The 26,680-nt window shown below is 48.7% G+C and overlaps 1 protein-coding gene across 2 annotated transcripts in view; it reads right to left on the bottom strand.

The window, feature by feature from the left end:
- The window catches only part of LOC135180782 (voltage-dependent T-type calcium channel subunit alpha-1H-like), a 171,001-nt gene that overhangs the window by 96,544 nt on the left and 47,777 nt on the right, over positions 1-26,680 (bottom strand). For both annotated transcript variants that reach the window (XM_064153524.1, XM_064153525.1), the window contains 3 exons: positions 19,039-19,131; positions 16,317-17,118; positions 10,504-10,916 (listed from right to left, as the gene is read on the bottom strand). In XM_064153524.1, the coding sequence (XP_064009594.1) occupies positions 10,504-10,916; positions 16,317-17,118; positions 19,039-19,131 (1,308 nt within the window). The remainder of the gene's footprint in view (positions 1-10,503; positions 10,917-16,316; positions 17,119-19,038; positions 19,132-26,680) is intronic.

Below are 26,680 nucleotides of genomic sequence, written 5' to 3'. Positions count from 1 at the left end.
TGTTCAAGGCCAGGATGAACAGGGCCTTGAGCAATCTGGTCTAGTGGAAGATATCCTTGTCCATGGCAGGTGGGGTTGGAACTAGGTGATCTTTAAGGTCCCTTCCAACCCAAACCACTCTGTGATTCTAGGATTCTTCTCTGATATAAGGAGCTAGGATTGATATCCAGAGCATATCCAATCCTCTGCCTGCTGATGAGGACAGCCAGCTCTGTCTCTCAGCTCCAAGGCACACAGAGAAGGTCAGGGTATAGGACACCATTGAAGCTTTACAAAGACCTTCCAGATTAAGCTGCTAGAATGTCTTATGCCCTGGCAAATACTAGCTGCTCTCAGTTGTGGCTTGACTCATCTTCAACTTGACAACACTGCCTTGTCCAGAATGTCTTCCTGGTTTTCCTTAGGTTCAAGTGAAACCTTCTGGGTTCTAGTTTGTGCCCATCAGCCCTTGTCTTGTCACTGGGCAACACTGAAAAGAGTCTGGCCTCATCCTCTTGCCCCCTGTGCTTTAGCTCCTACTGAGCGTTGAGAAGATCCCCTATGGGGCTGCTCTTCTACCGGCTAAACAGCCCCAGGGCACTCAGCCTTTCCTCCTCATAGAGATGGTTCAGTAACCTCAATGTCTCTGTGGCACTTTCTTGGACTCTCTCCAGGGTCTCTATCACTCTCCAACTTTGGAGCCCAGATCTGGACTCAATACACCAGGTGCAGCCTCACCAAGGCAGAGAGAGGGGGAGGAGAACCTCCCCTGACCTGCAGGTCCTGCTCCTTTTCATGAATTCCTGGAGACCATTTGCCTTCTTGGCCACAAAGACGCATTGCTGGGTAGTATTGAGCTTGTCATCCACCAGTACTTGCAGCTGACAGTCAGCATGGAGGCAGAAGGTTAACTTGACACCATCTCCTTTGTTTGTGAAAGGCACCTCCTTCATTACAGCCCCCTCTCACCACCCTTTCCCTTCCAGAAGGTGAACACCTCTTTGTCCAGCTGTGTCAAACCTTCCTGCTTTGGAACACATTAGAGCCATTGTCAGCATAACATTCAAAGCTGGCTGCCCATGGCTGTGATTTATGCCCACTTTTGTGATGAAGTGCAGCTGGCAAGTGCCCTCTGCTTTCATTCTCGGGGCTGTATTCCACTTGGTTTATTTTACCTGCCAGTTGAAATGCAAACAATCTGTCTCCCTTCTATATATAACCACCCGCTGCCACCACGCACGTCCGCTAAGCACGGGGCTTTTGTGGGTGCAGCCTTGGATGCCTTGCAGGGCACCCTGACCGCATCAGCTGCCTTGCTGCATGACCCAGATGGAAGAAAAGCACCTGGTGGGTCTTGCACGGTGTGGGTCTGTTACTGGTGCTGGGCAGATCTCCAGTCTCCACACAACAGCTTATGCTGGGAAGCATATTCCTATCACCTGCTTAAGAAGTTTGCCATCCCAGCAGAGAGCGGCTGTGATTTATGCGGCAGATTCGCTCACCACAGAGAGCAGCTAATGGCATAAGTGAGGGGAAGGAACTGAAGCGCTGGTGGTGGTAAAACGTGCCTCCAGTTCTCCAGGGGACAGCCTAATATTATTCCCTTGGCTAATGAGCACATCTATAGGAACCAGATCAGACTGCATAGTCGCCTTGCCATGACTAGCTCTGTTGTTCTCCTGCCTCTGCCCTGGCTGCTGGGTGTGTCAGCACTCAAATGAGTTATTGCACTCAGTTTCGGCACTGGAGAGGTGCTGTTCCTGTCTGCTAGGAGGCAGAGGAATGGAAGGCTCTCTAATATGCTTTCCCTTATATAGTAAAAAAAAATATACCAGCAACACACAATCTAACAGGAGAAAAACAGAGCAGTGAAGGAGTCAAGTACAGAAGAGAGTAAGAGAGAAGAGGCTCCACGAACATCACTCGTGATAGGCTCCCCCAGGAAGGATGTGATTTACACCCTTTGTCATGACAGCTGCTAAGGTCTAGCAGACTGTGATCTGATCTCTTAATGGTGAACATTTGCTGTCAGCTCATGCTGTCGTAGATCAAAGAATGCTTTGAGTTGGATGGGAGCTTTAAAGGTCATCTAGTCCACCTCTCCTACAGAGGGCAAGGACATCTTCAACAAGATGATTGCTCAGAGTCCCATCCAAGCTGACCTGCAATAGTTCCAGGGATGAGGTCTCCTGTCTGGGCTATGATTGCCTCTGATTCTTGATTCCCTCTAACATGGGAATGACACCTGGCCAGGTGTAAATGCTTCATGTACGAGCTGCTGCTGGCTCTGATCAGAAGTCTTACAGCCTGGATTGTGCAGAAGAGACCCAAAACCTCTTACTGTGTGTGTTAACGTCCTGGCAGAGTGGCTGCCTGCAGAAAAGGGGGCTGGGATAAAGGTAGTGAGATCTTGGGGAACAGGAAAGAATGGAAAACATCTCTTCTACAAGGCCACCAGATAAAGCCTTTCTCTTCCCTCCCAAGAGGTGGGCACAGTTGAAGTTATCAAAAGTTGTTCTTTCAATCTGCTCAGGAGATTCAGGATGTGTTCTCAACCAGCACAGCTTCCCTACCAAAGCAACACTTGAGAAGGTGAACCTCATGAAGTTTAACAGGAGCACCTGAGAGAGAACAGTCCTCACTATCAATACAGGCTGGGGGATGAGGTGTTAGAGAGCAGCCCTGTGGAATGGGACTTGGGGGTGCTGGTGGAGGAGAAGCTGGGCATGAGCAGACAGTGCATACTTGCAGCCCAGAAGGCAAATCATATCCTGGGCTGCATCAAAAGAAGTGTGGCCAGCAGAGCCAGAGAGGGCATTCTGCCACTTTGCTCTGCTGAGATCTCACCTGGAGTGCTGCATCCAGGTCTGGAGCCCTTGCTATAGGAAGGGCATGGACCTGATAGAGTGAGTACAGAGGAGGGCCACGAAAATGATCAGGTTGGAGCAGCTCTGCTATGAGGACAGGCTGTGGGAGCTGGGGTGTTCAGACTGGAGAAGAGGTGGCTCTGGAGGGACCTAATAGCAGCCTTCCAGTACCTGAAGGGGGCCTATAGGAAGGCTGGAGAGAAGCTGTTTACAAAGGCCTGCAGTGACAGGACAAGGGCCAATGGGTTCAGACTTGAGAAGAGCAGATTTAGACTGGATGTTGGGAACAAGTTCTTTACTATGAGGGTGGTGGAACACTGGAACAAATTGCCCAGGAAGGTGGTGGAGTACCCTGACCTGAGGACATCAAAGGTGAGGCTTGACATGACCCTGGGTGACCTGGGCTAGTGGGGATGTCCCTGCTGACAGCAGGGGGCCAGACTGGCTGACCTCTAGAGGTCCCTTCTGGCCTCTATAACGATTCTAGGACTCTATGAAAAGCTGTCCACTTATTAGACCTCAGAGAAGCAGCAGGGAAGGGACAGATTGGTATGGAGCTGACAAAGTCCAAACACATTAACCAAAGCACTACTAAGAGAGTAGAATGAGTCTCACATCGTTTATACCACACATTGGGCTGAATTTTCACATCCCAGATTGGGCTGAGGAAATCTTTTTGCTTCAAGTCCAGCCAGTGAGTAAGTCCTTAAAATAGGACCGTGCAGAAACTCTGAAGAGTGAACAAGTTTTGCCAGCTGGAAGTGAGAACCTCAGATGAGAAAAGTATTTTATTGACTCACAACTCAAAAGGAATTTAAGCAATTTGCTTTAAACACTGCTGAAAGATTCTCCTCTGCTTTCTGAGTACGTGCTGAGCTTTCCAGGCCAAAGCAATTTTTCAAGCCAAAATTGACAAATGCTAAAGAGAACTTCACTGGAGAAGCTAAGGTGCTACCTTAAATCACACAGAATCACTTCTATTCCAGCATAATAAAATGTGCTACTCAAACCCAACACTTCTCTTACACTGATAAGCAACGGACCACTGAGTGCCCATCAAGGTCAGCTCCAACCTCCTCTCAAGACAGCTGCTCTGAACGAAACATGCCACGGATGAAGGATCAGAAAAGCAATTAAAAGCTCTTTGAACAGCAATAGCTTGGAACAAATACTGATTTGTACTTCTCTGCTGAGAAGTGAATGTAAAATGGCATTTCTAGTGCCATTCGATGTAAATGGAGCCTTTTATGTGGAATCATTACAAGTATCAACAGCTACTTCTGCAAATTCCCCTGGGAAGCCAAGTGGGGGACTCTCCTCATGACTCAAAGCAGAGGTCCTCATAGAGGAGTTCAAAGCTCATCCTTCTGCAGAGATAACCCCAGCTCCTGTCATGGGACAAACAAGCAGGACTCTGTCTTTCTACCAGCCAACTGGGAGATGAAAATCAAGAGAGACAGAAGAAACAGCAATTATTCAGACCCGTTGGCAAAGCACAGGCAGGAGCTGACATTGGGACAAAAAGGTATCAGCTTTCAGTGGCAGAGAGGCACTTGGAACCACAACTCCTGGAACAAGACCTGCCTGTGCCAGACAGCTCTCTCCACTGCCCTAAAGGTCATGCTTTTGGAGAGCACAGTTCCTGCTCGGTTACTGCAGTGCCATGGCACGCTCTCAGACACCCTGGAGAACTGTCAGCTGTGATGAATGCATAATAAAAGCATCCAATGTATTGAAATTGCCTGGAAGATTAATGCAAGGATTGCTGCCGCCTTCTTTGTGCTTGGCTTTCCTCATCTTTGAGAGTGCTTTTTTAGTGCTGGAGATAGACAGCTATCACAGAATCACAGAATGTCAGGGGCTGGAAGGGACCTCCAAAGCTCACCCAGTCCAAACCCCCTGCCAGAGCGGATCTCCTATTCCAGATCACACATGAATGTGTCCAGGCAGGTTTTGAATGTTTCCAGAGAGGGAGGCTCCATAACTCCCCTGGGCAGCCTGTTCCAGTGTCCTGTTATCCTCACAGGGAAAAAAAATCCTCCTCATGTTTAAATGAAACTTCCTGTGCCTCAGCTTCCACCCATTGCCCCTTGTCCTGTCCTTGGGCATCACCCAGCAGAGCCTGGCTCCAGCCTCCTGGCACTCATCCTTCACATATTTATAAACATTTATGAGGTCACCTCTCAGTCTTCTCCAAGCCAAAGAGCCCCAGCTCCCTCAGCCTCTCCTTGTAAGAGAGATGTTCCATTCCCTTCATCATCTTTGTGGCTCTGCACTGGGCTCTCTCAAATTCTATGTCCCTCTTGAACTGGGGGTCTCAGAACTGGACACAGTACTCCAGACGTGGCCTCACCAAGACAGAGTAGAAGGGCAGGAGAACCTCTCTTGGCCTACTAACCACAACCCTTCTAATACACCCCAGAATGGCACTGGCCCTCCTGGCCACAAGAGCACATTTCTGGCTCGTGGTCAACCTAAATAAAGCACCAGAGGAGGTTAAAAAAATTACATCTTAGGAACTCCAGACCAGCCAATTAACCTTTGAAACACAAGTTGTGCTGCTGCTAACTAACAGCATCCTGTAACCTCCTAATTACCAGCTGTGTAAACCATGCTGGTTGGTGACAGAGCTGGCTCATGGCCCCACAGATGGGCTCTGCAGAGGATGCAACTGCTGCTAATGACTCAAGCCTCAAAGAAAACCACAGGAGCACAGAACTGCCTAGATTGGAAAAGACCTTTAAGATCATTGAGTCCAATCATTAGCCTAACACTGACAAATCCTTGACTAAACTATATCCCTAAGCACTACATCTACACAGCTTCTAAATGCCTCCATGGATGGGGACTGTGCCACCTCCCTGGGCAACTTGCTTCCCATCATCCTGCTACCAGGGCTTCCTGCCACAAATCCACTGCGCTGCCATGAAATTTTCAATCTAGCTCAGAGAAGAGCAGGATTGCTAAAGGACAGCTCTGTTCAAAGCACTTTGAGCATCTCCTCATCTTTTCCATGAGCCAACTGGCTGCTACAAGCAGTTGTGCTCTTAGCCACTGGACAGGATCCGTGCCTAAAAGTGTCCCATTCAGTGGGATGGTGCCAGTTATGTTAGCCAAGAGCAGCCAGAGTAACCATGCAAGCAAACTGCTGTGAGCCTCAAATCCCCATAAATACTCATATTGAAGCCTTGAGGGGATTTGTCCATCTATCTGGAGGTAGCATCTAGGACTGCAGCTGTACAGACACAGATCAGCTTCCTGACTTCTTAGAGGGTGCTACCGAAGTGCTGCTACAGTACAAGTGTATTCCCTTGCCCATCAGACCCAAGTTTTGCTGCCAACCTTGACTTCCACATCCAGAAGACATAGACAATAATGCTCCATTGCCTCAAGAGGGCTCCGTGAGACTTCTCTGCAGAACACTGCCACGTCCCGGGATGAAAGGCAAGATAACAAACTAAGGACTAGTGCTGCTCTGTCTTCCGTGCCATATGTTGTTCAGTACTCTCCAGCCCTCCCACACACACAGAGGATTGATGCCTGAATAGCACACTGAAGTAAAAATGGATGTGCTGTGCCCATCCTTTGCAAAGCCACTGCTGACTGTGAAGCCTGAGAAGCCAGGAGAGAAAAGCAAGCAGCCATTAGTAATAGTTTGGGGCTTTTTTCTCCCTAAGAGGGATTGTGAAGCAAGGTTTGGGGAGGGCTTCCCTGGGGCTGCTGGACTGATTGCAGCCCACTTTGATGAAACCAGGCAATGGCTGAAAACAAGTGGCAGGAGTCAAGTCCAAGGAGTCATAGAATCAGCCAAGTTGGAAGAGATCTCCAAGATCATCCAGTCCAACCTAGCACCCAGCCCTGTCCAGTCATCTAGACCATGGCACTAAGTGCCTCATCCAGGCTTTGCTTGAACACCTCCAGGGACAGTGACTCCACCACCTCCCTAGGCAGCCCATTCCAATGCCAATCACTCTCTCTGTGAAGAGCCTGAACCTGTTTAAGCAAAAGTCTCCATGGTAGGTGATGTTTAGCAGGGTTTCAGGGCCCAGCAAGTTGCTGTTGTCAGCAGGCACAGAGCACAGGAGGCCTCTCCAACGAAAGCTCTGGGGCAATGGCTACAAACTGGAATGCAGGAAGTTCCACCTCAAGGTGAGCAACAACTTTGGTGTGAGGGTGCTGAAGCTCTGGAGCAGGCTGCTCAGAGAGGCTGTGGAGTCTCCTTCTGTGGAAACTTTCAAAACGTGCCTGGACATGTTCCTGCGTGACCTGTCCTCAGTGATCCTGCTTTGGCAGGGGAATTGGACTAGGTGATCTCCAGAGGTCACTTCCAACCCCCACCAGAGTGTGATTCTGTGACCCTTACTTCTCTGGAGCAGCTCAGTGGGGGCAAGGAAAGTAGAGGAGTGCTGCAGAGCAGCTGTCTTTGTATGCAGCTCCTAAATCCTAACAACCTGCAGAGCAGCCTCGAGGTTTGCCCTTTGGAAGATGGAGAAGGAAGATGATGGCAACAGCCATGCCTGGTTAAGAGCCTGAGGAAGGCTTACGTGGTCTCACCTTGAAATACCTGCTCTGAGCAGAGGTGCAGAGTGACTGGGCAGCATCCACCACCCAGTAACCAGACAGCTGTGATTAGACTGTCTTTCCTAGCAAGCACCACTGCATACCCAAAATGCAGCTTTCTCACCTGCCCTCCATCCCTGTGGGTTTCTTACAGCTTCACCTGGACATCCCTTCCTCCTCTCCTCACAAACCCAGCCCCTCACCTTGTGTCTTGAAGTGACTTCTCATGTGAGGAGGGCTATGGGTTCTGAAACCAGCCTGCTCTGCTCCCAGAAGTCCCAGACTTGAATGCCAAGAAGTCTGAGAGCCTAAAGCCATGTTCTGTTGCTTTTGGAGAGGGCTCAGCCTCAGGTGATGCCCTGGAGGTCACTCTGCTGAGAGGAGAAAGCTTGGGCGAGGTGTTTCGAAGTTGAGCTCTGACAGCTCCACGACTCCTTACCCTGCTGTGTACCAGAGACACTTCACAGTCAGGCACGTGGAGGAACTTTTATAGGTTTCACTTCAAAATTCCTCTCTTTTTATTGCACCCACGCTGGGCAGTGCCTGTGAGCAGAGCTGGCACGAGTCTGATGCTCCCTAGCCAAAAGCTTCAGAATCTTTATTGCCATTGGCTTTGAGATGGTTTAAAGGAAATCTTTTACAAGGTAAAATCCAACATAAACCTGCTGACCACAGGTTGCCTTTGTTAGCAGCAAGGATGTAATTATCACAATTTAGCTTTTTATGACTGATTGTGGACAATCTCTGTGCAGTCCAAGTTACTGGGGTCAGTTTTGGGGCTCTCACACAAAGAAGGACATTGAAGGGCTGGAGTGTGTCCAGAGAAGGACAGTGAAGCTGGGGAAGGGTCTGAAGAACAGCTGTTATGAGGATAGGTGAGGGAACTGGGGTCTTTTAGCCTGTAGAAGAGGAGGCTGAGGGGAGACCTTCTGATTCTCTACAATTCTCTGAAAGGAGGTTGGAGTGAGGTGGATGTTGGTCTCTTCTCCCTAGTAACAAGTGATAGGATGAGAGGAAATGGCCTCAAGTTGTGCCAAGGGAGGTTTAGATTGGACACAAGGAACAATTTCTTCCCTAAAAAGGTCATCAAGCCCTGGAACAGGCTGCCCAGAGCAGTAGTTGAGTCCAGGGGTGACCTGGAGGGTTTTGAAAGTTGTGTAGATGTGGTGCTGAGGGACATGGTTTAGCAGTGACCTGGCAGTGCTGGGTTAATGGTTGGACTTGATGATCTTAAAGGTCTCTTCTAACCAAAACCATTCTGTGATTCTATAGTTCATGTTGGGGTTTTTTTTCTGCTACTAATAACAGTTTCCTAAATGCAAAGAAATGAAAAATTCAGCTCCTAAGTATGAAGAAATTAAAATCTGGTTCCCATTCCACCCTAATCATCCTGAAAAAGTGGTCAGGCATTGGATTAGGCTGCCCAGAGAGGTGTTGGAGCCCCCATCCCTGGAGGAGTTTAAAGAATGTAGACATGGCACTTTGGGACATGGTTTAAAGGCCACTGATGTGTTGGGTTGACAGTTGGACTCAGACATCTTTTCCAATGGAAATGATTCTAGGATTCTGTCCCTGGGCTTCTCATTGCAGCCTGCCTAAAGCTTTCCCCCAGCACCCATCAAGACAACGTCTGAGGACTGACAAAGCTATATCCACCCGACAAAAGCCTATCCAGGCAGAAAGGCAGCCTGTGTGAGGAACGACTGCTCTGCTCAAAGGCTGCTGCCAAGGTGTGCTCCCTCAGTCTAAAACTTTGCTGTGCAACAACTAACCCAGCAGCAAGCTGACAGTGACAGCTATTGCTTTGTTGGGTTGGGAGACTCTCTGCTGGAGGTGTGAAGTGATTTATTGTTGCCTGGCTGAGGTTTGTGTGTTTTAGCTGAGTGCTTGCTTTTCTGGAAGAAAATGTGTCTCAGAAAGCATGGAATATGGGGGTTTAGAACACAAAAGTGGAGAGGAAATAAAAGTAGCAGTGCTCTGGAGAATTTTTTTTGCTGTGGCCCCGAGGAGGACTTAATGCTGGGAAGTGATAGAGGAGAAAATGCAGAGCTGTTGTCCTGCCTTCGGATGTACTATGCCACCTTGCCTGCTTTTCCTCCCTGCTCCTGAGTGGACAGACCAAGGCAGCGAGGAGGAACAGCTCTATAAATAAACTTGACCTGCCTCTGACCCTGCAGTGGAGATTCTGGGGGAGCACTAGATGAACCTTTGACTATCCACCTCACAGAAGATCACTACGAGGCTCACCTGGCCTCCTGCTTTTTCTGCACCGGATAGAACAGCAGCACAAGAAATTCCAGAGGACATCCTGAGAGCACAGTTGAACGTAAGCACTCGTCTTCCAGGAAAGAAAAGCCCAGAAAGGCAGCACTTCACTCCAGAGTGACCAAGTGGAGATACTCAGATGACTCACATCCCTCTCCCATTGCACAGCCCCTCAAGCTCCCATCAGCCAGCGACAAGGACAAGCTGTCCTCGGCTGCCAGCACTGCTTTCTGCCATCCCTATGTTCAGAGTGATGCTGGGAACAGCATGATTTCTCTTTCCTCCCTCTAAATACTTAAAAGAAAGACCTACTGACACCCTGTGAGATCAATTTAAAGTTTTTGAAGCCTTTAGGGAGAAATTAACTTCTTTTTTTCCCCCTTTACTTTATTGCTTTTAGCAGTGCTTGATAGTTTAAGGCTCTCTCTCTCTCTTTTTTTTTAAGGGCCATGATCAAAGAAGAAACTTCAGCATAGATCCACAGTGCACCCTCACCATCAGACCAAAGGGGTATTTCCACCAGAATAATTCACACTCCTGTGAGTAATTCACAGCAAACAACTCAGGCAGCTCGACTCTGAGCAGTCCTGTCCCAATGCACACACATTTAAACTCTCCACACCTCGGCAGGGCTGCTGGCCACCTTCCAAGCTTTGCACTCACAAAAGGATGCTCCTGCTCATCCTACAGCTGCCAGATCAGGTTCTCAGCCCCATTTGGTGTTTCCAGCTTGCATGAGAATGCTTCTCCCCTGATATGACTTAAGCAGCAACTCCAAGAGTACCTGGAAACCACAGACCCTTAAGGCTCCCCAGGGCAGTCCTGCACTCACCTGCTCGTGGTACTCGATGCCCATACTCAGGGTGTTGATGAGAATGGCGATCATGATGCCCCGGTTGAAGTACTTGCTCTCCACGATCCTCTTCAGCTTGCTGCCAAAAGCCTTCCACATGCGGGTGACCTTGTTCCTCTCCTTGGGTTTTTTCTTCTTCCTCCTCCTCCTGCTCCGCTGCTGCTGGAGCTGGTCCCTGTGGTCACCGTGCCGCAGGTCCTGGGTGAACTCGTAGACGCCGTTGCTGTCGGAGTCGCAGCTGTCGGACTCGCTGAAGGCAAATTCGGGGTCTTCCAGGAGACTGGCACAGAAGGGACAGTCCTGCAGCTCACAGGTCAGCGTGCCACCTGGTGGGCTGGGCAGTGGGCAGGCCACACTCAGCCCCGACAGCCGGCTAGGCGTGCGCCGCAGACCTGCAAGGGGAGATGCACACCATGAGCCACCTCACACCCTCAAAGAATCACTGACGTTGGAAAAGACCTCTGAGACCACCGAGTCCAACCATGCTTGCAGTAAAGAAAGCTTTCCCAAAATACAGAATCACAGAATTAACCAGGTTGGAAAAGACCTCTAAGACCACCCAGTCCAACCTAGCAGCTAACCCTTCTAATTACCTAACCCATGGCACTAAGTGCCTCATCCAGCCTCTTTTTAAACACCTCCAGGGTTGGTGACTCCACCACCTCCCCGGGCAGCCCATTCCAGTGCCAATCACTCTTGCTGTGAAGAATTTCTTCCTAACATCCAGCCTGAACTTGCCCTGGCACAGCTTGAAGCTGTGTCCTCTTGTTCTGTCTCTGGATGTGTGGGAGAAGAGACCAACCCCATTTGGCTACAATCTTCTTTCAGGTAGTCGTAGACAGCAATGAGGTCTGCCCTGAGCCTCCTCTTCTCCAGGCTGCACACTCCCAGCTGCTCCTTACAGGGCTGTGGTCCAGCCTCCTCCCCAGCCTTGCTGCCCTTCTCTGGACACACTCAAGCACCACGATGTCTTTCTTAAACATTCAACCTAAACCTTCCCTGGTGCAGCTTGAGGTCATTTCTCCTTATCCTATCAGTTGCTCCTTGGGAGTAGAGCCCAACCCCAGCCTGGATCCAGCCTCCTTTCAGGGAGTTGTAGAGCACTAGAAGGCCTGCCCACAGCCTCCTTTTCTCCAGGCTGAACAACCACAGGTCCTCCAGTGACTCCTCACAGGACTGACACTCTAGACCCATTAGCAGCTTCCATACCCTCCTCTGGACCTGCTTCAGCACCTCAATGTCCTTCTTGTAACGAGGAGTCCAAACCTGACACCAGTGTGGTCTCAGCAGTGCTGAGCACACAGTGTTGCAGGGCTGCCCAGGGCAGAGCAGCTTCTGCTGCATCTCAAATAAATGTAATACTCTCATCAAGTGTTCTGGCCATCCAGCTCACCAAGCAGCTCTTGCTTTGCATCATTTCCCCCCTCTGTTCTCCTCTCTTGGAGCCCAAACACCCACTCTTTAGCTGTCTCCATGGACATGGGGCCAAGGGGCCTCTCACCACAGAGCGCAGCAGCCACTCTGTGCTCTGAGGCTGGGGGCAGACTGACTGGCACGCCTCTGCCTTTCAACTACTTTTGATTATATCTGACCAGGCTAACATCATTAGTGGTGATCTGAGCCCTATCAAGCTGTTAGACCCAATTTAGACAGCACTTCCATTTAGTTAATAATGAGGAGGGAGCAGGTGAAATGGACCAAAGGTAGCTACAGACCGACCATGGATCACAGCTTGGAGTCACATAGCCACTCCAGTCTCCTTCATCCCTCCTTCAGCCTTAAATAAAGCTCAGGTGAAATCATTGCTCAGGGCACAGAACTGAGTGTTCAGGATGTTTTAAAATCAAACACATTCCCACATGTTTTGGGGTGTGAGGAGAAATGCTGAATGCCCTTACAGAGCTGAGGTATAGAGATGATACGGACAAGCGTAGCAAGGATGATTTGGGTGGAATGGGAACCAGGTTTTAATGTCTTCATATTTAAGAGATGAATTTTTGGTTTCTTTGCACTTAGGAAACTGGTATTAGTAGCAGGAAGAAAAACCCAACATGAACCATAGAATCACAGAATGGTTTTGGTTAGAAGAGAACTTTACGACCATCAAGTCCAACCATTAACCCAGCACTGCCAGGTCACTGCTGAACCATGTCCCTCAGCACCACATCTACACAACTTTCAAAACCCTCCAGGTCACCCCTGGACTCAACTACTGCTCTGGGCAGCCTGTTCCAGGCAGGGCTTGATGACCTTTTTAGGGAAGAAATTGTTCCTTGTGTCCAATCTAAACCTCCCTTGGCACAACTTGAGGCCATTTCCTCTCATCCTATCACTTGTTACTAGGGAGAAGAGACCAACCCCACCTCGGTCCAAGCTCTTTTCAGTTTTTTGTAGAGAGCCAGAAGGCCTCCTCTCAGCCTCCTTTTCTGCAGGCTGAACAAACCCAGTTCCCTCAGCTGCTTTTCACAAGGCTTATGCTCTAGAATGTAACGCTGTGGGCACAGGATCTTTCCTATGAAACACCAATCAAGCATCCCTGAAAGCTTTCCTTGTGATTCAGGGAAATAAGGTGAGAGGACGATTTCCTCCTATAATGCGTAGCTGTCTGGGGGCTGGGGACACACACAGACTTTTGGGGTGACCAAGCAAAAGACAGTGGATGCTTCTAAGTCTGAGCTCAGAGATCACTCAGCAGTAATGTTGCTGCTTTCAGCCACTCCTGGCTGAGGACATCTATAAAGAGAGGAGACAGCACCAAGTCTGAGGACATCTGTAAAGAGAGGAGACAGCACCAAACTAAATAAAAGCACCTGATTAGCTTGAAAACTGGCTTGTGACAAGAGATAAAATATGTTTTACTTGCTTTTATCTCACTCAGATGTCACTGCTCTTCACAACAGCCTTGGAGAAGAGAACTTTCCTTCTGCTGGTCATTACACCAAAGACACCAAAAGGACCAAACAGATTTGCCCCTTTACTCGACCTGCAAGCAGGACCAGTGCAGCACTGCACACGGGCAGGGTGTTTCTGATGAGGGGTGGTCTGATGGGGAGGGACAACTGCAGCCCAAGCACAGTAGTGTGGACAGCAGAGGTGGAGAGCTGCTCAGAGATCTTTTAATGCTACCAAAGTGTTAAAAACTACGTGAAAACCCTGGCGCCACAGATGTCTTCAAAATACCAGAGTCTCCTTGGCTGCCTGCTAAAATAACCTCACAGCATTGCAGGGCACAAGAACAGGGAGGAACAGGCTGTACTTTTATGCTGTTCAATTCCACAACAAAAGAAGGGAAGAGAATACTCTGCCCACAATTGCATCTTTCCCAGAAGACACCAACCTTGTTTCCAGCTGAGGCTGTGAGTGCCCTGGCTGCTAATGTCTCCTTAATGCTCTCACTTATCACTTGTATCCTCTCCTTGCACAAGTCTTGCTGGGAACAGACTGCTTCTTGACTCTTAAGAGTGGGGAGAGAAGTGAAAAAGCTTTCTGTTTGCCCAGAGAGGCTGAGGAGGTTTGGGTGAGCTTGTGACTCCACCTCACCTTCCCTACCAAGCACCGCAGAAGGACTTAACCCATGTTAAGTGCTTAGCTCCTTTGTGAAGTTTGGGCTAGGATGGAGAAATACGAGCTGAAAGCTGAGCCTGCCAGACCTACACCTTCAGGAGCTAGCTTATTTGGCATTTAAAGACCCTCCTGAAGCCTGGAAGACACATCCATCATCCCTGCTGCATGAAGATGCTGGCAGTGCAGAAACAACTCCAACTCAGTCCTGTCGGTGCGGCAGGGAGGGCTATAGGAGTGGGAAGGAGGTCTTGGAAAGAACCAGAGCTATGGAGGGGAAGAGTGGGCCACTGACACATTGTATGACAGGGTCTCCAGGTGGACCTGGCTGACTCGCTTCCTTTCATAGCCCCTGTGCTCCTCAGGGTGCCAGATAAGCTGCCGCTCCCCAGCCAAGAGTTGTGGCATCCACCCCTTCCTCTAGATATGACCACACTTCTGAAAGAGACAAAACAGCTTAGAGGTTCCTTTAAAGCATTTTGGCATGGTCTGGGCTGAAAGCCTCTGAAGAGGAGGATCGTTAACAGCAACTCAATCTAACCTCCAGCTTTCAAAGAACCACCTCAGGCTGCATGAAAATCTCCTACATCATTGAAGTGGTTGGGACTGAGATTTTGGGCTCTCTTCTGAGGATCCTCTTGCAAGAGCAAAGAACCAAACCTCTGACTTGAGCGGCACTTTCCGAGCAAGAACTTGTTTGCTCATCCTTGCTTTCCCAGCTCCAGCACTCTGCAGAGCCTGGGCTTTTATCTCAAGGTAAATGGACATTCTGCCAGTAACCTTCCTTAACTTGCATAAAGATGAACCAGTGATTCACACAAAGCCTTTGCTTCACAACACAATGCTGCAACTAACCTTGCCCCCTCCTGCCCTCCTACCGAGCTCTCAAGGACACAGAAACGTCCACTGAAGGCAATTTCTATAAACAATCCACTTTACCCTTTTGTGTGGTCACTTAAAACAAGAACAAAAACAAACCCAAAGACAAGCCACCCAACCCATCTGGCAAGAAACCTTTCCTGTGACACCCCCACTCCGTCCCCAAGCTAGGCTTGGTATTTTTTCAGCACATCCATCACTAGGGTAAATATTTGTGTCCATGCACACGCAGATAAACAGCTTTGGAAAACACAGGCATTGAAGAAAAACCAAAATAGCACAAACCAAAAGCAAAACAGATGATGAGCTTGACAAAGAGGTTATAAAATAGAAGCTAAAGATTTTTGACCTTTTTTTTTCTGTCTGAGAGCTTTAAGATTCTACTTTTTTTTTCAGCCTTTAGCTCCAGCTTCGTGGACTGGAAGGCATTTTGTAAAGCAGAAGCCCAAGTGTTGTGTGCAATCACTGCTCCAGGAGTGGGTGGCTTATATGCCAAGGGAGATAAACTGACATTAAGCAGCACTGCTGGTCTGACTGCAGTCTGTATGGACAGGGATGGGACAGAGGTACAAAAGAGTCTTCAAGATGCTCCTCATTCCTTGAGATTACACATTGTCTAGTTGCACAGGATGAGAGGAAATGGCCTCAAGTTGCACCAGGGGAGGTTTAGGTTGGAGATCAGGAAAAATTTCTGTCTTGAAATGTCTACCCATGAGGGTGGTGGAATCACCACTTCAGGAAGTGTTCAAAAATCCTGTAGATGTAGCACTTCAGGACATGGTTTAGTGGGCATGGTGGTGCTGGGCTGCAGTTGGACTCAATAATTTCTGAGGGTTTTTTCCTAACATTAACAGTTCTATGATTCGGATTGAATACTGCTCCAAATCTGAGATGTAATTCCAGGAGCTGCATTGATCTGGTTTTGGTGGGAGCACAGGGAGAACCTCTGGAGTATCACCAAGCACATGAGAGAAGCTCAAAACCACCTGCTCTGTAACCATGGGCAAGAGGCAGCCTCAAGAAGCAGCCTGGACACAACTGCCTGTCCTGTATCTTGCTTTAGCCAGCAACTGAAATACAAAGGCAGAAGGAACAGATCTCAGTCCCTCAGCCTGTCCTAATTCTGCCTTCAATGCTCGGCATTCACAGAATGCCAGGTTGGAAGGGACCACAAGCATAACCTGGTCCACCCTTTCTAGGTGATAGTACAACCTAAATGAGATGGCTTAGCATTCACAAGACAACCTCCACCTTCTGCACTGTGTGCGGCTATCGTTAGCACCTCAACTCTCGGGCAACTTGCCCTTGGTCTGGTTTTCCTCAGCAAAACCCATTGCCTTGTTTGCCCTTACCATGCTCTCCTACCCGCTGCTGCAGCTTCCCATAGGAATCCGTGCCCAGATTCACAGGGCTGTTAACCACGGCTACGGGTGAATTGCCGTTCTTCTTTCCTTTGGGAACTGGGACAGAACTGGCTTTGCTGGTTGGAGAAGGCAGGATGGTAGGATAGTTCATGTTGCCATGGTTGGAGAGTCCAGTGGTCAGTTTAACGCTTGCAGGAGCATTGGAAGACTTACAGTTCACCTGTGGGCCTTCCACGTGGCAGTCCGCGTGGTAAATGCTGTGCACAGACTCCGCGTCAGGAGGAGGAGGAGGAGGAGGAGCAGGGCTCTGCAGGTTGGGCGCCGGAGAAGGAAGCATCAATTGGCCTCCGGGTTTCATGACCTTGAGTTCCAGGTCGCAGATCTCAGGGTTGGAGCGCGGCCCCCGCGGGCTGCCGTTGCTGATGTGGTAGTGGTGATGGTGGTGGTGGTGGTGATGGTGGATGAGGTGGTGTATGGAGGTGATCCGCTTCTTGGCCCGGTGGCTTTGCCCGTTCGTGGCGCTGTTGGGGTTCACCTTTTTCCGGCGCTTGCTCTGCCAGTTGTTGTAGAGGCGGAGCGTCCTCCGCTTCACCTTCCTGAAGATGTGGCAGATGTACTTGAGCAGCTCCTCGTAGCAGCTCCCCGGCTCCGAGAAGCTGGCGATGGTGCTGTCGTTGGAGAGGTATCGGGCCCGCTGCTCCTGCATCAGCTGGTTCTCCCGCTGCTTCGTCTCGGAAAACTGTGTTGCTATCACAACCAGGCACAAGTTAATCATGAAGAAGGAACCAACCTGGAGGAAACACAGCGAAAGGAATTTGCGGATTAGCAGGGGTTGTACAAAGCGAGGCACGCTCTGTGCCACCACATGCTGTCTGGACTCGCGAAGCGCGGTTCCTGTGAAATCCTGACATTGCCAAACATGCCCAGTCTCAGGGTCTGCTCACCAAATGTTATGTCAACATGAGCCTAAGCTGCTAAATTTGCTCCTAAGCCACGTTAAATTAGTCTGGCGATGGCAAAGCAAGCTGTTGACAATAGCCTTCACCGCTTTCCTCCCCTCAGCGGTGATGACATTTGCTACTCCCACGGGGTACACGAAGGACGAGGCAATCAGTTACCACCACAGAGCAGATCTCTGGCTTTGTGATCTGTTCCCCAGCCAGACTGCAAGGAAAGGTGACCTGAAGTCCTGTTTATGCTGCACTGAAACCGCCTCTTCTCCTCCTCTATCACTTCACACCACGGCATAGAGTCTCCTCATTCTGAGGAGGACAGTCCAAGTCCATGCAACTGTGACCTTGTACTCTCGTATCTCTCTGACAGAGAAACGCATCTCCAGGAGATTTAGAGCTTCTAGAAGGGCCTGATTTACTGCCTGGTTGGTGTGTTCATGGGTGATATTGAGTTTTCAAAACGAAGTCCCAAGGACAAGAGTGTGATCTAAGGCTCCCTTCAGCTGTTGAGGCCACAAGCTGGGTTGTCACCACTTGGGTTCATAAATCAGCCAAAGGAAAACATCAAACATTCCCATGAGACAACTGGGCGTGAAAGGACTGACGTCAAGAGAGTGCCACTGTCTGCGTGGCCAAACCTCTGTGCTCTCCTCAATGGGAAATGCATGGATTTAATCTGGAGCATTGTCTGGTGAACCCACAGGAGACACTGCTGGGAGATGGTTTGCAATCCTCCTCTCCAGTTTGCCTGGATACTGTTTGGGAAGCAGCGAGGCTGCCATTCCCAGCTCTGAGTGACTTGGACATTAGTCACCTCCCGGCCTCTCTGCAAAGATCCATATGTAATGAAGGGCTCAGATGAGTGGGGCATAAACCTCTGCTACACATGCCCCATTGCTAAGGGCTCAAAAATCCCTGACTTCAGGATGCTGTCCTTTACTGGGAAGTTCTCATGCTGCTCTGATCCATGCCTTTCCCACTGGTGATGGCAGCTGCGGTGGCTTCACTTCCCAAGGCCTTCAGACCACATTGGTGAGGGCAGGGATATACAGAAAGTATACATAAAGTATTCCCAGCCACAAAACCACTCCAAGGTCCCTCTGTCCCATGTCCTGCTTGACATATACACAGTACTTACCCCTCTACTCTCCAGCCTTAAATGCTGAGCTTTTTCCACACGTGTTGACTCCTGAAGAAGGTTGTGCCCAATGTGAAATAAGAACCTTGCTGACATGGAATGGAAGCTTTTGAAGACAGCTTCCAGTGATTCCTTTGTTTTAAGGAATGACAGCACCATAAGACTTCAGATAGGTGCACTGTAACTATATTACTGTTGTTTAAAGGGCTCAGGTGAAGTTCAACAGTTTGAGGGCCCTCCACAGAAATAAGGCACATTGAGGAGGCTATAGGAAGAAAAGCTACAGCCACTCTGCTTTTTGTTCTGATTATCAGTTGCTTGGCCAAGGCATGGTAGTTAGGACACATCAAGGTGACAAAACCAAGACTAGAAGAGCAAGAGGGAGGGAAGACCATATGGCTTGACAAGCTGCGACTATGCATCACATGTCACACTAAAAAGGACTGTTGTAGCAAATAATCTGTCCCTGCAGCACTAATCACAACCCTCATGGTTCTGCTTCACGGCAGGAGGAAGGTCTCCCTCTCAATCCTAGCTGGCTCCTCTCTGTGAAAAGCCCAGGGAAACCACTTTAGCCTGCAAAGACCAGGAACAGGAGCATCTCATGATTCATACTTACTATGATAAGCAATATAAAATATATAAAATTGTAAAAAGAATGTGCATCCATCACATAATACATGATGTCAACCCATCCTTCCAGGGTTATAACCTGCAGGAAGACAAAGAAAGAGAGAACATGTAAGAGCAAAAGTCAACCAACAAGTTACATCAATCTTCTGGTAGTTCCTGGTGCTCCTCACTCTGCAGCATCTCTCAGGTTCCATCCAGACCTGCTGCACTTCTTTTCCCAGTTGGCCTAGGAGAACAACAATGTGAACAAAGGATTCTACAGGACTCTGGTACAATTAAAACAATAAAGCATGACAATAAACCATCTGAAATGCTGATTCTGAGCCGGTGCAAAGAAATTCCAAGGCAGGATTATGAACACAGCAAAAACCTCTCTGTGCAGAGATCTGGGATTAGGCTCCTGGTTTTGTAACACAACCCGTAAAGTTCCTAAGTTCTTGAGTCAATTTTGGTTCTTTAAAGCAAATTTCATTGTGATTCCTACTGGCTCACCATTGCAGCTTCATCACCAACCAGTATCATAGCAGGAAAGCATCTGAGTGGAAGGGAGTTACTTTAATTAAACGTAGAATTGATTTCATACTCATTTTCTCAGTCTTCCTTCCACTAAAAAAAGAAGCTGAGGATTTAATTAACACCACACAGGCTGTGTGCAGAGCAAGGCAAATTCTGCCATGTAATTTACACTCTTTATTTAGATAAAACATAACCAGGCTTCTAGTGCTTAATCGTGCTGCTAGTCCTAGAGCTGAAATCCCAGCACAATTTCCACCAGAATCAAAGCTCCTCTCCGAGTTTCCTTGCACTGAAGTACCCAATTTGCTACGCCTAATGTGAGCCTTGGTGGCCCTAACACACACCCAGAATTGCTGCCTGCCTTCAGTTTCAGCAGTATCATTCCTGATGATTTGCCATTGGAATAGGCTGCCCAGGGAGGTGGTGGAGTCACCATCCCTGGGGGTGTTCAAGAAAATCCTGAATGAAGCACTTGGTGCTATGGTCTAGTTGATTGGACAGGGCTGGGTGCTAGGTTGGACCGGATGATCTTGGAGGTCTCTTCCAACCTGGTTGATTCTATGTTTGCAGTGAAGGAACTGAATGAGCTTGCAGTGACTGGGAAAGGATTAGCCTCATTGGTGCTGAGAACTTCCCGTGTGGTATGCCAAAAAGGCTGATCCATGAAGCATTTGCTGTTGAGGGTGTAGATAAAACAATGCTCTTGTCACACCTGGAGTCCAGCTGTTAACCTAGCATGAGTCCACCACTTCAGAATGTCCCTCAGCACCACATCTACACAGCCTTTAAGCACCTTCAGAGAGGGGGACTCCACCACTGTCCTAAGCAGCCTGTTACAGGCCTTGATGACCCTTTCAGGAAGAAATTGTTCCTCATACCCAACCTAAACCAACCCTGGCACAATTTGAGGCCATTTCCTCTTGTCCTATCACTTGTTCCTTCAGAAAAGAGACCAACCCTCACTAGGCACTGACCTCCTTTCAGGGAGTTGTAGAGAGGCAAAAGGTCCCGAGGCAGAAGGTCTCCTGTCAGCCTCCTTTTCTCTAACCCCAAGATACAGTCTTCCTTGTGCTGTTCCAAGTCCTCTCCCTTCCTTCCTTTCCCATTGGAAGGGCATGTCAGCATCATAAAGTCACACAGTTGTTTCAGTTGGAAAAGCCCTCTAAGATCATTGTGTCCAACTGTCAACCCAACACCACCACGGCCATTAAACCACGTCCTGAAGTGCCATCTCTGCATGTTTCTTGAGCACCTTCAGCAACTCCACCACCCCTCTAGGCAGTCTGTTCCAGTGGCTGACCACTCCTGCAGGAAAGGAATCTTTCAGGATGCCACAGCAGGTGCTCCAGCCATTTCCTCTTGGGAATGACAAACTAGCCCAGGAACTCCGACTACCTCGGGCACAGCTCTTCACAGGATTTGCCTTGCCTGGCAATCCTCGAATGGAAGGTATTAAACTGATTAAACCCAGAGCCCTGGCTACAAAAGGAGTTACCTGAGGGCTGCTGTTAGGCTTCTGCAGGCTCTGCCAGCTCCCCACCTGGGAAGCAGCTGCTAAGACAAGGGCAAGGGCCAACCAACAGCTAAGAGAGGGATTTTTCTTGCACGCTAGACAGCATTTTCAGGAAGAATCAATCAACACACCACATTTCTCCTCTGGAGGGCTGAAAACGCTCATCTGGCTCTAAGAATATTTAAGAGGTAATTAGAATTTGCATTATTTACTCCTGACTTGTAAAGCAAGGGGATACAGGAGGGATAAACAGACTGCTGGGCTTTTGTTCCGCTGTTTGACATCGTTGTGGATTCATTCTTGGACTCATCACCCAGTATAAATGCAGCAGTACCCAGGGGAAGGATTCCTGAGCTGCCAAGGATTAGAGTTCGAGCAATCCTGTGAGAGAGCATGCTCACAGACATCTGCCTTCTTTTTTTTTTTTGGCTTTTAAATCAAATAGCTCTGGAGAAATGCAGGACAACACACATGCAGAGCCACCTGCCTGGACTGAAACAGCACCTGTGATCTTTACAGCCTACAGGCTTCTGTCTTGCTGTCCTTTAAAGTGCTCCCAACGACTTTCCAAACCTGTTTTTACCTACTCCAAGATCTCACAGCATATCTCCAGCAAGGCCTTGGTGCAAATGGGATGCAGACCATCTGAAATGGAACTGTCAGCAATCCTCTCTCAGCAAAGGCTGACAGCCTTGGGGCTGCTGAACCTGAAGAGCAGCCTGAGAGGGGACCTTCTCAATGCTTAGCAAGAGCTAAGGGGTGGGGGGACGAGAAGATGAGGACAGACTCATTTTAGTGGTGCCCAGCAAGAGGACAAAAGGAAATGGGCTCAAACTGGAGCCCAGGAGGTTCCATCTGAACAGTAGGAGAAAATTTTTTAGTGTGAGGTGGCTGCAGCCCTGGAGCAGGCTGCCCAGAGAGGTTGTGGAGTCTCCTTGTCTGGTGAGATTCCAAACCCACCTAGACATTGTGATTCTGGGCAGCCTACTGTGGGTGCCCCTGCTTTAGTAAGGGGAGTTGGAGTGGATGATCTCAGAGGTCCCTTCCAACCCCCACTATTTTGGGATTTGGGAAACTTACCAGCAGCTGGTCAGTATACTGCAGACTAAACTCTTAACTACATTTGGAACCAAGTCAAAGGCATTTGCATCAACATAATAGAATCATAGAATCAGTCTGGGTTGGAAGGCACCACAAGAATCATCAAGTTCCAATCCCCCTGACATGGGTAGGGAGACCTCACACCAGATCAGGCTGTCTAGAACCTCATCCAGCCTGGCCTTAAACACCTCCAGGGATGGGGCATGAGGTTCAATACTGCAATGCACAGTTTGATCTTAGAATCATAGAATCAGTCAAGGTTGGAAAGTACCACAAGGATCAGCCAGTTCCAACCCCCCTGCCATGCCCAGGGACACCCTACCCTAGAGCAGGCTGCACACAGCCTCAGCCAGCCTGGCCTTAAACACCTCCAGCCATGGGGCCTCAACCACCTCCCTTGGCAACCCATTCCAGGCTCTCACCACTCTCATGCTCAACAACTTCCTCCTCACAGCCAGGCTGAATCTCCCCACCTCCAGCTTTGCTCCATTCCCCCCAGTCCTGTCACTCCCTGATAGCCTAAAAAGTTCCTCCCCAGCACTTTTGTAGGCCCCCTTCAGATCCTGGAAGGCCACAAGAAGATCACCTGGAGCCTCCTCTTCTCCAGACTGAACAGTCCCAACTCTTTCAGTCTTTCCTCACAGCAGAGCTGCTGCAGCCCTCTGAGCATCCTCGTGGCCCTGCTCTGGATACGTTCCAGCATCTCCACATCTTGTAATAGTGGCTCCAGAAGAGAGTAAATCTTGCACCTTACTCTGAGATCAGATGAGCTCAGCAACTCTTAGTGTTCTCCCACAAACACAGATATGTTGTTGCTATTTCTTTTAGCATTGCTTTGCCTTCTCCCCCTCCTTTGGCGTACCCTCAGCACAGCATCACCTACTTCACTAAGTAGAAATTACCTTCTTCTTCTTTCACTTCCCAATCCAATTAATCCAGTTGACTGCAGTAGCAGCATTTGGCCCTCCAAGCCCTTTCAAACATCTTCCAAAGACCTGGAGCACCTTCCTTGTGCTTTCCAATCTCAGCAATCCATTCTCAGTAATTAAATCCCATTCCAGCCATGGCTGCTCACAGACAGATATATTAAACAGTGTCTCCAAGTGGAGCGGTTCAAAGCCTCCAATAAACCCAACGTACAATCACTTATCAGCAGTGATAAGACAGCAAGGAACACGTTTCCCAATTCTGCTCTGATGAGAAAGATGGGCCAGAGATGTGGCATGCTAAAATTGGCAACTGCAGGGAAATAGCTGAAAGATTCAATTAAGATGATTGGCAGGGATCTTCCTGGAGGGTGCTGCCAACTGCAACCACGTGCTGCAGATCCAGTGGGTGAAGAGATGCTGCCCCTTGGCAAGGGGAAACCATAGAATGGTCTGGGTTAGAAGAGCTTTAAAGAGATCATTGAGTCCAACCCTCCTGCCACACAGTCTAGCTCAGGTCACATAGGAACACATCCAGACAGGCCTTGAAAGTCTCTGAAGAAGGAGATTCTACAACCTCTCTGAGAAGTCTGTGCCAGTGCTCTGTGACCCTTGCAGTAAAGAAGTTCCCCCTTATGTTGAACTGGAACCTCCTGTGCTGCAGCTTACACCCACTGCTCCTTGTCCCATCACAGGGAGCAGTGAGCAGAGCCTGTCCCCCTCTCCTGACCCCCAGCCCTCAGGTATTTATAGACATTGATTAAATCCCCTCTCAGTCTTCTCTTCTCCAGACTAAGCAGCCCCAGGTCCCTCAGCCTCTCCTCATCAGGCAGTGCTCCAGTCCCATAATCATCCTCATAGCCCTCTGCTGGGCCTTGTCCAGCAGATCTCTGTCCCTCTTAAACTGGGGAGCCCAAAACTGAATGCAGTACTCAAGATGGGGTCTCACCAGGACAGAGTAGAGGGGGGGGGGGAGAACCTAAGATGAGCATTCTCAACTAGATCAAGTTGAGGCTCAATGTGGCCTTGAACAACCTGAATATCACAGCAAGGGTGGTGAGACACTGGCATAGGTTGCGGCTGCTCCCTCCCTGGAGGTGTTCAAGGATAGGTTGGATGAGGCCTTAAGGGACCTGTTCTAGTGGGAGGTGTCCCTGCCTATGGCAGGGGTTGGAACTGGATGATCTTTGAGGTCTCTTCCAACCTAAACCATTCTATGATTCTATGATCTCCAGGGACAGGGCCTCAATTACCTCCCTGGACAATCTGTTGCAGTGGTCCACAGTAAAGGATTTTGGCCATCAAAGGACTGAGACTCTAGGCAGAGAATAAAGCTGTCTTCTAAGACAGAGGTGATCATGCATGATAACAGAATTGCTTTGGTTGGAAAAGACTTCCAAGATCAGCGAGTCCAACCTTCAACCTATGGCATTAAACCATGGCTTGGTCTGATGCTTCTTGCCTCTCCTCACTCAGTTCTTTACCTCTTACCCAGCACAGACAGGGATGGGATTAGTCACTTGTCTCCCATTAATATATATGGACACCTACCCCAGACACTTGGTGGAGGTGCTACAAAAATGTGTAGACATGGTACACTGGCACAGCTTGAGTGAGTGTGCTGATGTTGGGCTGATGTTCTTAGAGGTCTTTTCTGACCTTAGTGATTCTACAGCTCCATGATTCTACTAAAGCCCTGAGTCTTGTCTCTCATCCTGTCTCACATCACTGAAAGAACCTAGCAGAGAGTTTGCTCAGGTGAACATAAAGGCAAACTTTGACTTCACTGCTCTTTGGCTTGGCTGGTCCCCAGCCAGGCACTCCCTTATCAACATACTAATGCAAGCAGGTTGAGAGTGGACAACCAGATCATTTTTTGGTTTATGTCTTCCAGGTACTCTTTTGGTCTGTGTCTTCTCTCCTGGGATTCTGATCCTCCTGGTTTTCTCATGCAGCAGTAATTCCCTTAGTTGTGACAAAGGTGCTCAGCTCATTTGCAGTCACATAATTTAGGTCTTCTAGTCAAGCTAATCAGAACAAATCAGAAGCTCCAGAGTGAAAAATCACTCTGGGGAGATCTCGATTGAAGACACTGATGATTAACTCAGAGCTCCTCATTGTTCCCAGGGAGACTGAAGGTTTACATTGGTTTTTCTGGGGTCACTTCAAAGGTTTCTGTAGAACAATTTCTATTATTATGTCAAGAAGTTTTCATCATAAAAATTCTTGCCTTTTAGCTCTGCCAAAATCCTTGCAAGCTCTTGGCTAGAATCCATTCAAAAGAAGGTTTTTTTTTGGTTGCTTGCTTGGTTGTTTGGGTTTTTTTCTTTCTTTAGTGACAGGTAAGAAAAAAAAAGAAGCATTCAAGGAAAAAAAAGCAAACCCTAATGCCCAAACTCCAACCCAAACTACTTCAATTAGTAAAGTCAAACACTGAATTACCTTCTGTGTATTAGAAAGCACTAATGGCTAGTGCCAGATGGACAGCTGCAGACAGAAATCAACCCTGAGGTGCCACCAATCAATCGAGGAAAGGCTGGAAAATTACTGAGTGAAGTCAAGCTGAAAAGACTGTAAGGACTGAATGCAGAGCATACAAAACTCCAGCCTAGGCCCTGAGAACTGATATTTCTCACAGCCAGATTTCACTTCTACCACGACTTGAGCAAGTGTTATCTGTAGAGACAACCTCCCTAAGCATGGACACCTAAATGAACACCTCCTGCTTGGATCCAGACCCCCATAAAGCATTGCTCTGGCAAACAGAGATTCTCTTAGTGGTTGATGCCAGACTTGCAGGTGCTTGTTCAACCTGCCTGGCCAGAGCAGGAGGTTATTGAATCACAGAATTGTTTGGGTCTTGGAAAAGGCCTCCAAGATCACCAACTGTTACCCAGCTTTACCAGGTCTGGTGTTAAATCATGTCCCTCAACACCACATCTCTCTGTCTTGAAACACCTCCAAGAATGGAGATTCAACCAACTCCCTGGGCAGCCTGTGCCAGTGTTTGAGAAGCCTTTCAGTGAAGAGTTTTCTTCCAATATCCAAAATAAACCTCATCTGGTACAACTTTGGGCATATGGTCACATATCCTGTGATCCTGTGAACTTGAGGCTGTTTCCTCTCAAGTTGTTACTAGGGAGAAGAGATGGATGCACCTCTCACTCTGACCTCATCTTTGGGATCTGCAGAGAGAGGAGGACTCCCCTCAGCATCCTTTTCTCCAGGCTAAACAATTCCAGTTCCTTCAGCTGCTCCTCACAAAACATGTACTCTAGACCCTTCACCAGCTTCATTGCCCTTCTCTGGACCCACTCCAGGTCTCACAGTGATGGCCCCAAAATTTAACCCAGTATTTGAGGCGTGAACTCACCAGAGCTGAGCACAACCTTGATCCAGAAATTGAGGCAGAGAGAAACCCAGGTGTTTCCAAACCATTTAAAGTGTTCATCTTAATTGACATCTATAATTTTCACTCAGCCTTTCTCTCTCTTTGGCCTGAATTGGGTCCTCTGGGGGGCAAAATGGACATTATTTGCATCAAAATTAATTACACTGAGCTAAACAACAAC

This window comes from Pogoniulus pusillus, chromosome 13 (assembly GCF_015220805.1).
Source record: "Pogoniulus pusillus isolate bPogPus1 chromosome 13, bPogPus1.pri, whole genome shotgun sequence".
Taxonomy (NCBI): domain Eukaryota; kingdom Metazoa; phylum Chordata; class Aves; order Piciformes; family Lybiidae; genus Pogoniulus; species Pogoniulus pusillus.
The sequence above is the reverse complement of the archived record's forward strand: the minus strand, read 5'-3'. Positions and strand labels throughout refer to the sequence as shown.